Source organism: Tachypleus tridentatus, chromosome 1, assembly GCF_004210375.1.
Source record: "Tachypleus tridentatus isolate NWPU-2018 chromosome 1, ASM421037v1, whole genome shotgun sequence".
Classification (NCBI taxonomy): Eukaryota; Metazoa; Arthropoda; class Merostomata; order Xiphosura; family Limulidae; genus Tachypleus; species Tachypleus tridentatus.
This window is the reverse complement of record NC_134825.1, coordinates 44001459-44014725: the sequence shown is the minus strand read 5'-3', so window position 1 is coordinate 44014725 and position 13267 is coordinate 44001459. Positions and strand designations below refer to the sequence as shown.

At 33.9% G+C, this 13267-nt stretch overlaps 1 protein-coding gene across 1 annotated transcript in view; it reads left to right on the top strand.

Annotated features, from left to right (window-relative positions):
- Positions 1-13267, top strand: part of LOC143232393 (dynein axonemal heavy chain 2-like) — a 55660-nt gene that overhangs the window by 16746 nt on the left and 25647 nt on the right. Inside the window, exons 10-12 of the mRNA XM_076467775.1 lie at positions 8626-8786; positions 10155-10294; positions 11622-11757. Of these exons, the coding sequence (XP_076323890.1) occupies positions 8626-8786; positions 10155-10294; positions 11622-11757 (437 nt within the window). The remainder of the gene's footprint in view (positions 1-8625; positions 8787-10154; positions 10295-11621; positions 11758-13267) is intronic.

Here is a 13267-nt window from a genome sequence, read left to right as displayed (position 1 = left end):
ATTGTTGAGGTTTCTGTTCTAATGATGATACCTTAATTGATTCCTATTATCCTGTGTGTAATTCTTTACAGGACATATTTCTGAAACCTACCCATACAGCCCCCTTTCAGCAGTTTTCTTTATACTGGCATGACATGTTGTGTAATGGACAAGTCCCTGAAGGGGTAGTACTGCTGGTCGACCAGCATGTGACCACCTTGTCTTTGCAGCTCGATACATCCTTGGAGGCAGTTGCAGCCCTTTTTTTTTTAGGGACATACCATCACTGTTTATTCTCACTACCTGTCTCCTGGAGAAACTGATAATGAATTAGACCTTCATGCCCTTGTTGAAGAGTTGCCATCTCCTTTTCTAATCATGGGAGATTTTAATAGGCATAATCCCCTCTGGTACTGTTGGGATGGGTTGTTCTATAGAGTATATGCTCTGAGATCACAACCTTTCTTTTTTCAATAGTGGTTTTTTATACTAATTTTCATACACATAGTCAGCTTTTTTATTGACATTGATCTCTCTGTCTATCCCTTTCACTTTTCTTGGAGGTTTGACAGTGACCCACAGGGTAGTAATCATTTTCCTGTCATTTTGAGGGATATTAGACATAGCCAGTGCTACTAAACCCATGTTCTTTGACTGAAGTTGGATCAAGCCAACCAACCCTATTTCATCACCCAATTGAAACTTAATCCTGCTGTCATCTGTCTGCCATCAATAGATGACTGTGTGGTTGTAGTAACTGAGTGTATTGTCCAGGCAGCTATTTAGTCTATTCCTAAGACCTCAACACGTTTTCCATGGTGTCCTCGCCCAGCGTGGAGTCCTGCTTTCCAGGAGGCATGGAAGGCTCAGAAACAGGTCTTGGATGCCTTTTTCAGGTATACTACTCTTTTGAACCCATTGCTTTCCAGCAGGCTCACACCCATGCATGGCAGATTAGATATTTAAGCCAGAAGGAATCTTGGATTAAGTTCACAACTAGAATTAATTCTATCACCAGTTCCAGAATCATATGGTACAAGATTTGGGGGGTCAGTTGGAAGTATACTTCCTGTCTCATTTTCATCCTACTCTCCAAAGGCCAGGAAGTTGCTGATGTCAGAACATTGCCAATACTCTCAGCAAGAGCTTTTCTCATGCATCTAATACCCCTGTTTCTTCCTTCACCTTCTTGGTCATTAAGTCTCAGGTGGAGTGAGCGCCTCTTTCCTTTTGAGCGAATTGTCTTTATGACTATAATCATCCATTTACACTGGTTTAACTCAAGCTTCTCTTCCTTAGTCTGGCAGTATGTTGGTCAGACCTGATAATATTTATTATTAGATGCTGTAGCATCTCTCATCTCTTTCTCTTGCTATTATTATAGTAGTTTTTAACCTAATCTTGGAGAAGAAAGTTTTTCCTAATACTTGATATAGGCTGTTGTCTTCCATTTCTCTAAGCCCATGATTCCTTCTAACTGTCGTTCAATTGCTTTCACCAATTGTCACTATAAGGTCTTAGAGAGGATGGTTAATTTTAGTTTGGTATGGCTTTTTTTAATCAAATGACCTTCTCTTGTCTACGTAGTATGGGTTCTTTTGACAGTGCTTCACCTGATTTGACTTGAAATGTCAATTATGGAAGCCTTCCTCAAGAGGAAACATCTCATTTATCTGTTTTTTGACCTTGAGAAGGCTTATGACACTACATGGAGATACAGCATTTTGCAGGGCTTTCACTTCTATGTGTTATGAGGCCATTTGCCCATTTTTATTTGGAACTTTTTACTGGACAGGTAATTTCAAGTCTATGTTGGTTTGACAGTTCCCATTCTTTTCCACAAGAATGCATAGATAGCCTAGTTGCTTTACACGGTAAAACACCAAACATCCAAATCCACAAGAACTTGGAGTCTTTCTGGGCTGTGTCTTAAGTGTGACACTTTTCAGTACCAAGATTAATGCCATGTTGGTTGTTGAACATGAGGTTTATTAAAAGGTATCTTCAGACTGCCCTCAGTTACTTGTTGAAGTGGGCCACAGCTAACAATTTTACATTTCCTTTCTTTAAAACTATTTGCATACACCTTTGCTAGCAATTGAGTGACTGAGGCAAATATCTTGGGGCTTATATTTCACCGTAAGCTGATTTTCATTCTTCACATCAAGCAGTTATTATGTCACATGTTCAAGGCACTGTACATTCTTTGTATCCTCTTTTCTACCTCTTGGGGAGCTAATTAATACTTAATGCTCCAAATTGGACTATGGGTCTCTGATAGATGGTTCTGCCAGGATCTCAACCTTGGAGGTGCTGAACCCCATTCACCATCTGGAGCATTGACTCTTCATGGGGGATCTCCACACTTGTCTAATCCAGAGTTTGTACACTTAGTCCCACAAACCCTCTCTTTACCTCCATAAATAGCAACTTTTCTTGCAGTATGCCATTAAATTTTAATTCTTATTATAGCATCCCACCTAGTCCTACTGTTCTCAACATTAAGTTAATGCGTGTATCATTGGATGATATTGGTGCCTTTACTAATCAGCCCATCCTGCTATGGCTTGTTACCATCCCTACTTGTGATCTTTCTTTCAGTTATCTGAGGAAGGTAGATACTTCCTATTGGAAGTACCCTTTTTTGTCTTTTCTGAACATCTTTTGAACTATTCTTCTATTTATACTGATGGTTCAAAATCAGGTGACTCTTTGAGATCTGCCATGGTTTATTGTGGCTCGGTGGCTGCTCACAAGATCTTCTCTACAGTTGTAGTGTTTTCTTCTGAGTTGGGTACCATAGCTCTTATCCTGGAAGCTATGCAGTATACAGAATGTACTGTTTACACCAACTCTCTTAGCTCTTTACTGATACTGGAATTACTTAGCCTTAATAATCACCCTGTTCTTATTGATATTCAAAAAGTACTGGCCCATTTTTCTTTATCTTCTGTTTTTATCCAGTTTTTGTGGATACCTGGCTACATCAGTATTCATGGGAACAAACTCACTGACACTTTAGCTGTCTATCTGCTCTGGTGACATCATGGCCATACATATCCTGTATATGGTCTATAGTCCTGCATTGAAGGCTTTGGCTCATACCAGTTGGGATTTAACTTGGAGAGGGCAACATCATAACAAGCTTTTAGAGATCAAACCTTCTTTTGTTCTTTGGCTGTCTTGTTTCTGAAAGAAATGGAAAAAGGAAGTTGTCCTAATTAGGCTATGTATTGGTTACAGTTTTTAGCTCATAATTTTCTTTTATTTGGGACTGATTGTTCAAAGTCACAGTAGCCCATGTTTTACTGTTGAGCTGTCATTATGACTCTGAATGGCAGCACCATTTTAGACGTCATTTCTGTAACGTTGGACGGTATTATTGATGCTGGTGACACTGTCCACCTTCCTCATGTTTCTAACTTTTTATGAGCTATTGGCCTTATAAATTCTTTTTAAGTCTTTAATTTGAATTGTGAACATTCCTTTGTTTTAACTTGATTAATTTTTTACATTTTATAATAATTTTACTTTTACATTTCTTACCAGTTGTTTTGCACAGATAACATAGTTGTTTGTTGCTTTGTACCAGTAAATTCCAAATGACTAAACAACCAACCACTTTGGACAATTTTGTTTTCAACCCGTATTATTGTGTTTTGAGGTTATTGTCTTTTTTCTTTCATTTCAATTACAAAAAATTAAAATTATTAGATGGTTTAGATATCAATTCTCATGTTTCTGGTATTGAGTTTCCTAGTGTTCCTAATCTGCCACATATGGATCCAGTGTTACCAGGGTGACAGGGGAGACAACCCTTTTGAATATATTGACAGGTGGAGTTTTTCTTGAGGACTAATGTTTCTTCTTCTGCAAGATCAAAGGCTGACCTTGTAGGAGGATCAGGAATGGACTGATGAGAATTTAAACTCTTTATTTTTTCTGGCTCCTTTCATTACTCAGTCAGTTAATCATTAGCTCTGAACAGACATCCCACCTCCTTCATTTTCTTTTGCAACTAGTACATCACATTTTTTATGACTTTTCTTCTGTGGCTTAAAATTCTTCTTCTACTTTGCATGGAGTAAGTCATTTGGCTAATTACCTTGTTCACCTTCACCAGACATTGCTCTGCATGCTCAGAGATTAGTAGATAAATTGAGAGAGGCTGCTGTCATGCCTTGTCTTCCTAGTTTATTGGATAAATGTGCTTTATCTTTCCATTGCTTGGAGGACCCATATTTAGATTTTTAGAAGCTGGATGTTTTTCTTCTTTTTTTTTGCAACTCCTCTGACTTATGTTTCTATTCTTCTCACCCTCACCCAGTTTTACAGGATTTGACTGCTCCTTTTTTGCAGTTTTTTGTTCTTTATCATCTTTGCAACTGTTATATGAGGCCTTTCATAGGTATTCTGCTCAATTTTCAGGGATCTTAGTTAGTTATTGAACTTCTACTTTGGTAAGATTATCAACTGTTGCTCTTTTGTTGATCTCTAGTAATTTGTTGCTGGTATCTTTTGGAGAAAGATGCCTTGCTTGAGAGTGTTTAACTTCCTTCTTCAGCCCTTATAGGTCTCTGAGAAGCTTCTTTTTTTTCAGACATTTGATCTTTTGAATTTATTTTAGTGTCCAAGGAATCTTGACTGGATGTGTCTCATTTTCACCTTTTCTAGTCTTTTACATAGTGGTTTAACTACATCTCCTGTTGAGGTATTCAGACCTCCTGCATCACCTCCAAATTCTATTGGAAAATATGGAGGTTACACCCTTATCAACAGACATCTTGTTTTCATGTGGAGTGCCAACAACAACATAAGTAACCTACCCTCTGGTTGCTCAACTCAGACCATTTTGGGTCTCTATGGGAGACTTTTGCTTTCAGTCAATGGCTCATTCAGGTTCTTACCAGAGGCTTGGTCCATCATTTAACATTTCATCTTCCATTGTATACCATAAAACTTGTCTTTATTCTCCTCAAGTTTTGTCTTATATCCAGTTGTTAAGCACAAGCCATTCAGGATCTTCTCTGCATGATAGACAAATTTTTCAGTTTTGTGCTCTACCACTTGGCCTTGCATTCATCCCATATGCCTTTTGCTGGATAATCATATCCTTTTCACATCATTTTCACTCAGTTCACATTCCAACTCACCATTATATTGAAGGCTGGATTCTTCTTACTACTTCCCTCCACTTGGCAAAGTGTCACACTAGAATTATTTTATCTGTAGCTGTGAGAGCTGGATTTTTTGTCCAAACAGAGAACTTTGTTCTTACTTCTTCACAGTGCCTCATCCATTTTGAGATATTTTTTCAGTTCACATCCCAGTCAAACCCTTTTCCCCCCACAAGCTTCATGCCATGGAACACGCTATTTTTCTAATACTGTTATCTCCTTTTCCACCAACATGTACAGCTTATTCTTCTTTTAGGGATGTGGGCATCATTGGAATTGCTAATTCTTTTGGTTAGACCCACAGGAATTTTCTTCAGTGGTCATTATGGGACCATTAGAACATTTGCAAGGATATGATGTATTGTCCAATGACCCTGTTGGTTTCCAGCCCATTTGATCTTAACTAGTGTTTGTACAGGGACAACGTAACATCCTGAGATACATGCTTTCATAGATGGTTCTCTCTAGGAATGAGAAGCTTGTGTAGGGAATGTGGAATTCAAAGGCCTGTTTATGAAAGAAGAAGTTTCTCTTCACATCAATCTTTTAGCACTTCTAGTGATTTAATGAGCTATGTTTCAGGCTCTAAATTGTTGTGAGAGAAGGTAGTAATGCTTCACACAGACATTTAATGTTGTTATATATTTCTTCGCAAGTGGACACAAACTGCAGGTTACTTTTTTCTGATATTGGATCATTTCCTTTTGGCCCACAGTCATTAGATTGTTCTCAGATCTTGTCACATTCAGTGGCCAATAAGTTATCATGTCTCATTGAAATTCTTCCCACAGAATTGATGGTTGAACCACAGTTTTTTTCATTTTATCACCTCTCCTTTCAGGATGATTCAGTACATTGGTTTTGTCACTCACTGGAGTGCCCAGCTCCCATCCTTCTGGTTCTATATTTTTCCAACCTCTGGCTTTGAACATAGATGCTCCCATCTAGAATGGGACAATTTTCATTTGAGATTCATGTTCACAGAACTGTTTACCATTTTGTATCTTGATAGTTCCTTTTTTCCCCAAACTTCAGCAGCTAGAGAAGTGGTTGGGCTTTCTCTCCAGTTCTTGTTTCCTCTATTTTCTTTTTTATAAATGCTCAGCTCCAGATTGTCTTTTATGCCTGGTTTGGACTAGTTGGTGTTATTTTGCATGCACTGAAGAGTTTTGGAGTTCATGTCACTGTTTGTTTATCTATTAGGATCCTAAGGTGTTATGTCGAACCTTTGACAGGTTGGGTTTATCAGTTGGCATGTATTGCTTACTCAGGGCTTTCATTGGAGGGACAAAGATGTATTCGAGTGTCAGCTAAACAAATTTGACATATCTCTACATTCCTGACAACTCAGTTGTGTTTCCTTTCAGATTGTACAGTCTTGTATACAGACCATCAGTGATGTCGAGAAACCCACTTGTTGAGAAATTTATATGCAAAAACGGCTCGTTTAGGTTGAGAAAATATTTTACATAGAAGAGCGAACAACGTTTCGACCTTCTTCGGTCATCGTCAGGTTCAGGTCGAAACGTTGTTTTCTCTTCTATGTAAAATATTTTCTCAACCCAAATGAGCCGTTTTTGCATATAAATATACAGACCATGTTTAATACCTTTATATCTTTTTTACATACATTACTTAGCAGATGCATTCTTTGAAGATTTTTGCCCCACTCCTGCCCCCAGCAGCTATTCTTCATACTCTGGCTCATTTTATAAAACAGATGAGTGACTTCATTTCTTTTTCAGGTACCATTTTGCCATTTTCATTGGGATCCCATTCTGTGGCAAATGTTATCTGGTCAGGTGAGCTTGTTTTGAAATTTGCACCAGCTTCCAGTTGACTAATCAATAATTTCTTTGCAGTAACAAGATATATTGAGATTAAATTTTCCATAAAACCACCTTTTGCACTTTTCAGGTGGCACACAATTGTAAGATGAAAACAAATACACTCTTGAACTGCCACTTATAGACTATCATGAGTAAAGCTAAGGGGATTTTGCCCATCCCTGCTGATCTCTAGATTGAATAAATTGGAGTTGGCTTGCTTTTCGAAATAGGGAATGTGGTTTACCTCTTGTACTATCTGCAGAGCATCTTTCTCAGGATTCCCCAGTGTGAGTATTTCCCCCCCCCCCCCCCCCTTATTTCTGCTAGTGGAGCATGGCAGTCCTTATCACTCCCAGTTTCAAGTTGCTGGAGTAGAGAACAAAGGTTTATTCCTCCTGAGTAATTCTTGTACTCATTATTCCATTCAAGAAGAAGAAGGCAAAGGTGGAGGTCATCCTACCCATACCCTTAGATGTTTTTTTCCAGATGTATGCTAGGAGCAGAACTAGCCTACCTGGGAGCCTCCTAATAATTGTGATTCAGAGATAACTCTACACTATCTGTTTAGGTTATGCATACCCCTCTTTTTTTGGTCATTCTCTTTATTTCAATGACCAGAGAAGAGGATCGTTGACTCTTTATAAATCTGCATGCAAAGTATCATTCCTGTACTCAACTAGGTAATCTCTGTTTCTATAGGTTGAGTGAGATGTAACATATCCAGTAATTCTTCTGAGTTTGGCTTGTTGTGTTATGCACTTCTTCAAGCTGGAGCAAAGATTTGACCATTTTGGTGTTTCATGTCTTCTATTCATAATTCTGGTGAATTAACATGTAACATTTTGTAACTTTCAATTTGGGTTCAACTAATATCACCTTACTAAACAAGTCTAAACAATACAATGGCCCTTATGCCCTACCCATTACACTTTGGATCTCAGTTTGCATCCACAGTCCTATAATTCCAAGGATTAGACATGGAATCGCATCTGCTTGGTTAGGGTCTTGAAGAATTCATGTTCTTTTTAACATGTTGGGAATTTACCTCTGTGGCTGGTCCACTTTTACTGCCCAAGAATTTGATTTCACGTAGTCTTGGCAAAGAATGAAAATGTTTCAGGGGTAGTTTAGACTGCACTAGTGTTCTGTTACTATATTTTTAATGTTTACACACTTTTCTATGCAGAAACTTTCTTTGTAGACTTTGTCCTCATCAGCTTCTTCACCTTGTCAATATGGGATTCTACCTAAAGTGTAAATCAAAATAAACAAGTTTTAGTTACTGACACTGTATTTTCGATGATACTTACCTTCTTTAACACTATCCTGACCTTCCTCCCCATAAAATGACCAATTTTGGACCAGTTTAATTTGGACTATCTCAAAAAGTGAATAGTAAGTAATAGAAGGGAGCTGATATACATATTTGGTATAGGGGGTGCATTGATGTAAGTAAAGAGAATCATAAGATTTAAATCTCTGTGGGCAATTTAGTGGGGTATAAAAGCTGAAACAAATAAGATTGGCAGAGAAGGGAAACTTCCATTGGAAGTATATTTTCAGTGTAGGAAAATATTAACTTTTCAGTGTTTTATCTTGCAGTAATCTGTCCAATTTTACTTTTCCAAACAATATCATAGACCTGAAGAATCTCTACTGGCAGACAGGAATTAAGAAAGAACCCACTGTTTTCCTGTTTACTGACAGTCAAGTAAAACATGAGGGGTTTTTAGATGATATTAACAATATATTGAGCAGTGGAGAAGTGCCCAACCTCTTCAAACAAGAAGAAGTGGATAAGGTAAAAAAAGAAAAAAAAAGAAATTTTTATTCTTTCATTATATATTATTTATTATTTTTCTTTGAGATTTTATTTTGTTTAATGTCTGAGACATTTCAACTACTCAGAGATACTTTTGTCCCATGGTGGCTTATTTGAGAGCTTTTAATGCTATAATGTGGGGTTCAATCCCTTTTGTAGGCACAACTGGGACATAGAATCCATTATGCAACATTGTGTTTAGCAACAAACAGAAACTTTGTTTCATGAATACTAATCCACATTCATTTTGACAAAATAAATTATTTTTTTTGTTAGATTAAGATTGTTACAGAGGGAAATGTTTTTTTTTATAATTTATAAACTTGCATTTTTGTTTTTTAAGAATTAAGTACATTGTTCTGCAGTTAGAGCTAAATTAATTTAATTAATTTTTTTTTTAAATGAGGAATCTTTAAAGTAATCATTATCTATTACGTACTCTAGCTTTAGAGATTCCTCATTTAAAAAAAAAATTTAATTAAATTAATTTTTTGGTCTGATAGCCTATGGGAAAGTAAACCAACATTTTTCCATTTCTTATTCATTATGTTCCAGATACATATAGCCTGAAGACCAAGATGAAAAAAGTCTGTTTCATTATAATTTGTGTTTGTGTTAGACTTATTATTTGGGGGAAATTTAAAAAAAGAAATTACCTTTTGATGGAACAATTAAGTAAGAAATTAGAGTTGATATCACAATATGTAGTCATTATTTACATTTTCATTATGAGTTATGTTAAAAAAAACTGATTTGTAAGTATTGTTTAAAATATTGCGTGGTTCATTATTCACCTTCACAAAAGATCTTAATCCCATCTTACTTTAATCAAAATATTATATATAGTTTATAGCATTATGGCATATAATCTTACCAGTATAATCTAGTTAAATTTTTAGTGTAAAATATAATATTTAAAGAGTTCCTTTATTAAGGTATCAGAGTAATATTACTTATTGTTACTTCATCAAGTTATTTAAAATTCAAAAAGAGCTAAAATGGGATAGAAGAGTATCAGTGAAAAAAACATTTGGCACTGTGAGCATTATGATGCCATGTTAACAGTGACATAATATCTTTTTTAAATGATGCATTTCTTTTCCACTTTAACTGTTTTTGAATTTTAAATTTTGTAAAGTGACAAATCATTCATATTTACATCAAGTTATGTCAGCCTTTTTTATTGTTATCAGTATATGTATTAAAAATCAAATCCACTTTTAAACTTTTTTGTTGTTTTTTATTTTCAGAAACCCATACTCAGTTGTATTCAGAAAAATAAGGTTTTTTTTAGTATCAAAGTAGTGGTAGCTAAAGCTTCTTTTTATTCTATATGTGTATATTTAGGTAGTTTCATCTCTTAAAAAATCAGTTACATCTGGAAAACTCAGTGAAGATAAACAAGCCTTGTTTGACCAGTTTCTAGACCAAGTTAAAGATAATCTTCATGTTGTGTTCTGTATTAGCCCTCTTGGAGAATCATACAGGTCTGATTAAAAACAATTCTATGGGTTACTTGTAGGTTCTACTTCAAGCTAAATCACTGGTTGGGAAGAAATTATCTTTTGGAGGGTCACATAAATTTGTTAATCTTAAAAAAAAGACAGTTAATTATGGAAGAAAATAGTTTGAGTTCATGTAAATAGTTTTCTATACAACTATATATTGTTTATCATTGTTGCAAAAACAGTGTTTGTTATAAATTATCTTAAATATTACCTTTAATTTTATTTTGTGCAAAATATCTAATAATTTTATAGGATGATCATTAATCTATACAAAACACATATTTAGTGCTGTAAGCCAATAACATATGTACTATAATTCAAACATGCATCTGCACAAACTGGCCTATTATAATTGGTTTGTCCCCAAAGTTAATCATAGGACTACAAAATATTCGTTCTTAACCATCAAGGAATCTGTGGTGAGATATTGATTTAATATTTGGCAGAATATAATTACATATTACATTAAGTTCTTTTTAGTATGAAACAGATTTATTAATTGTAAAATTATTTGAATGAATCTGAATTGACATAAACCAAGGTTAAAAATATATTACTTTTATTTCCTTTTACAATTAAAATAGTTACATAAATTTAAACATGTATATTACCTTCATCTTTCTGCTGGATAATTTGAATTTTGTTGCTTTTAGTTCCTTGTACTAAAAAGTATCTGATTTCATGTGTGTTTATTTAACATTTAGTTAAAAAATTTTAACAGGATTCTCAACATAATAACAAAATATTTATTTTTGTTTCTTGGTAGTAGTAACAATCATTTAGTTTTTGACATATATTTAAATATTTAATTTTTTTTATGTAAAAGTTTTAAATTTTGAAATTAAATTAAATGTAATATTTGATTACCTTTAGTTTATTGTAATGGTAAGAAAGATATCTAATCATTATTCTTTTAAGATAATTTAATTTGATATTCAAATCAATGCAATAATAGATTAGTTTTTTGCAGTGGGAATACTTTATTTCAATGTCTTTCTTTGATAAAATTTAATTTGATATCCAAATTAATATAATAATAGAATATTTTAGTTTACTGTAACTGCAAGTAAAATGTCATTATGATGGCTTTATAGTATGGCTTTAAATTTTTATTTTACTACCCTTGTGAGTTTAAAAAAATTTAGATATGTATGCATGTGTTTGTGTGTGTGCATATATTCTCATTTTCCTTGCCCAAATAGAATAATTTATGACATATTTCTCAAGTAAAATTGAATATTTTTAAACATTGTTTTAAAGTTTTATTTTATTTTTGTACATATTTTAATTTTGTTTTAACCAATAGGAAAAGGCTTCTGAACTACCCTGCACTAGTCAGATGTACAACTATTGATTGGTTTGGAGAATGGCCAGAGGAAGCATTAGTGGAGTTTGCTCTCAAATTTCTTGATCAAGCTCATCTCAGTGAATCTGAGAAGGAAGTAAGAAACAAGTTGATGTCAAGAATTACCTTTCTCAAATTTTTGATTGAAAAGACTTGAGTGTTATAAATACTGTGATGTATTTGATGGTGATTTGACTCATAACACAAAATGCTATAGCTGAAAGACATTGAGAAAAATCATATTTATTAACTATTTTTTAAGGCTGTAATTATTAGACAGGTTGTAGTACTGCTTATGTATGGATGACTCATATTGTTCACCAAAATTGTATTTTAAATATCTCCTGAATAGGTCATCATAACTTTACAATACTATATAGTATTTCCTTTTATAACAATATCTATGTGAAGACTGAGTCGTGAGTTCTATGAATGTAAAAAGTTTGAACTTCTTGTTCTTTCTTCTGTTTCTTTTATGTTGCATGATCACTCAAAACCCAAAACAATGGTGTCAACCCATTTCACTGAGATGACATAGTTTCAAAAGAAGTACTCACATTTATAAGTATAAATAACTATTAGTAATTAAAAAATCACAATTCTAGTGTTAAAACTGTTATTATTACCCTTTGAAGTTAGTTTTTTTACAGCAATTTGGTGTTGTTTTTTTTAAACTTTAGTACTGAGTAAAATAAGAATTACCAACCAATAATAGTTAAGCAATAAATATTACAGTAGGAAAATCATTTTGTTTAGACCTTAGTTATAAATATAACATTCCTATGTCTGTAGAAAAATATTGCATTGTAAATACCAACAAGCAAACAGGTAAAGAAAATTAAAAAAAAAAAATTAAGTACATGTTGTGATGGCTAATATCAATCCTTTAAAAACAATGCAAACAAGATAGTAGTGATAACATTTGCAAAATTAACATAGAACAATATATATAAATAACTATTCAACCACAATTGAGTTTAACTTGTGAAAGTTTAAGTTGAAAATGTTTACATTTTCTTCATTACTTCTTCACATGTACTCTATATATAATACTTAGCCTTAATTGACAATACCTTGCCATGTTTACATCACTATTATACAATATAACATTTAATCATGGTTAATGCATGTTAATCTTTAGTTCTACTTCTTACTCCTTAACATGCCCACATATTAGATGAAATAAAATAATATTTCGATTTTTGATTACACCTTACCATGTTACCATACCCATACAAAATATTTACATCTGTTTCATTACTTTTTTCACATGTACACATGAAATATAATGCTTAGTCTTGGTTAATTATTCCTTTCCATATACATATTCTTGTTATGTTTTGGCTCTAGTTCTCACTTTTTACTATGTCCACACAGACGATATTGTTTTGAAACAATTCATTACTCCTTAATATACAACTCATTGGGGTTAATGTTTACCCATAGTTCATTACTCCTTTACATATAGGAAATAGTGTTTACACATAGTTAATTCCTCCTAATCATGTCCTATTTAGAATATGATGTTTGGTCATGGTTTGTTGATTCTTTCTGTATACACAACAGTTGATGTTCAGAAATAGTTGCTTATTCTAAGCATGTAAATT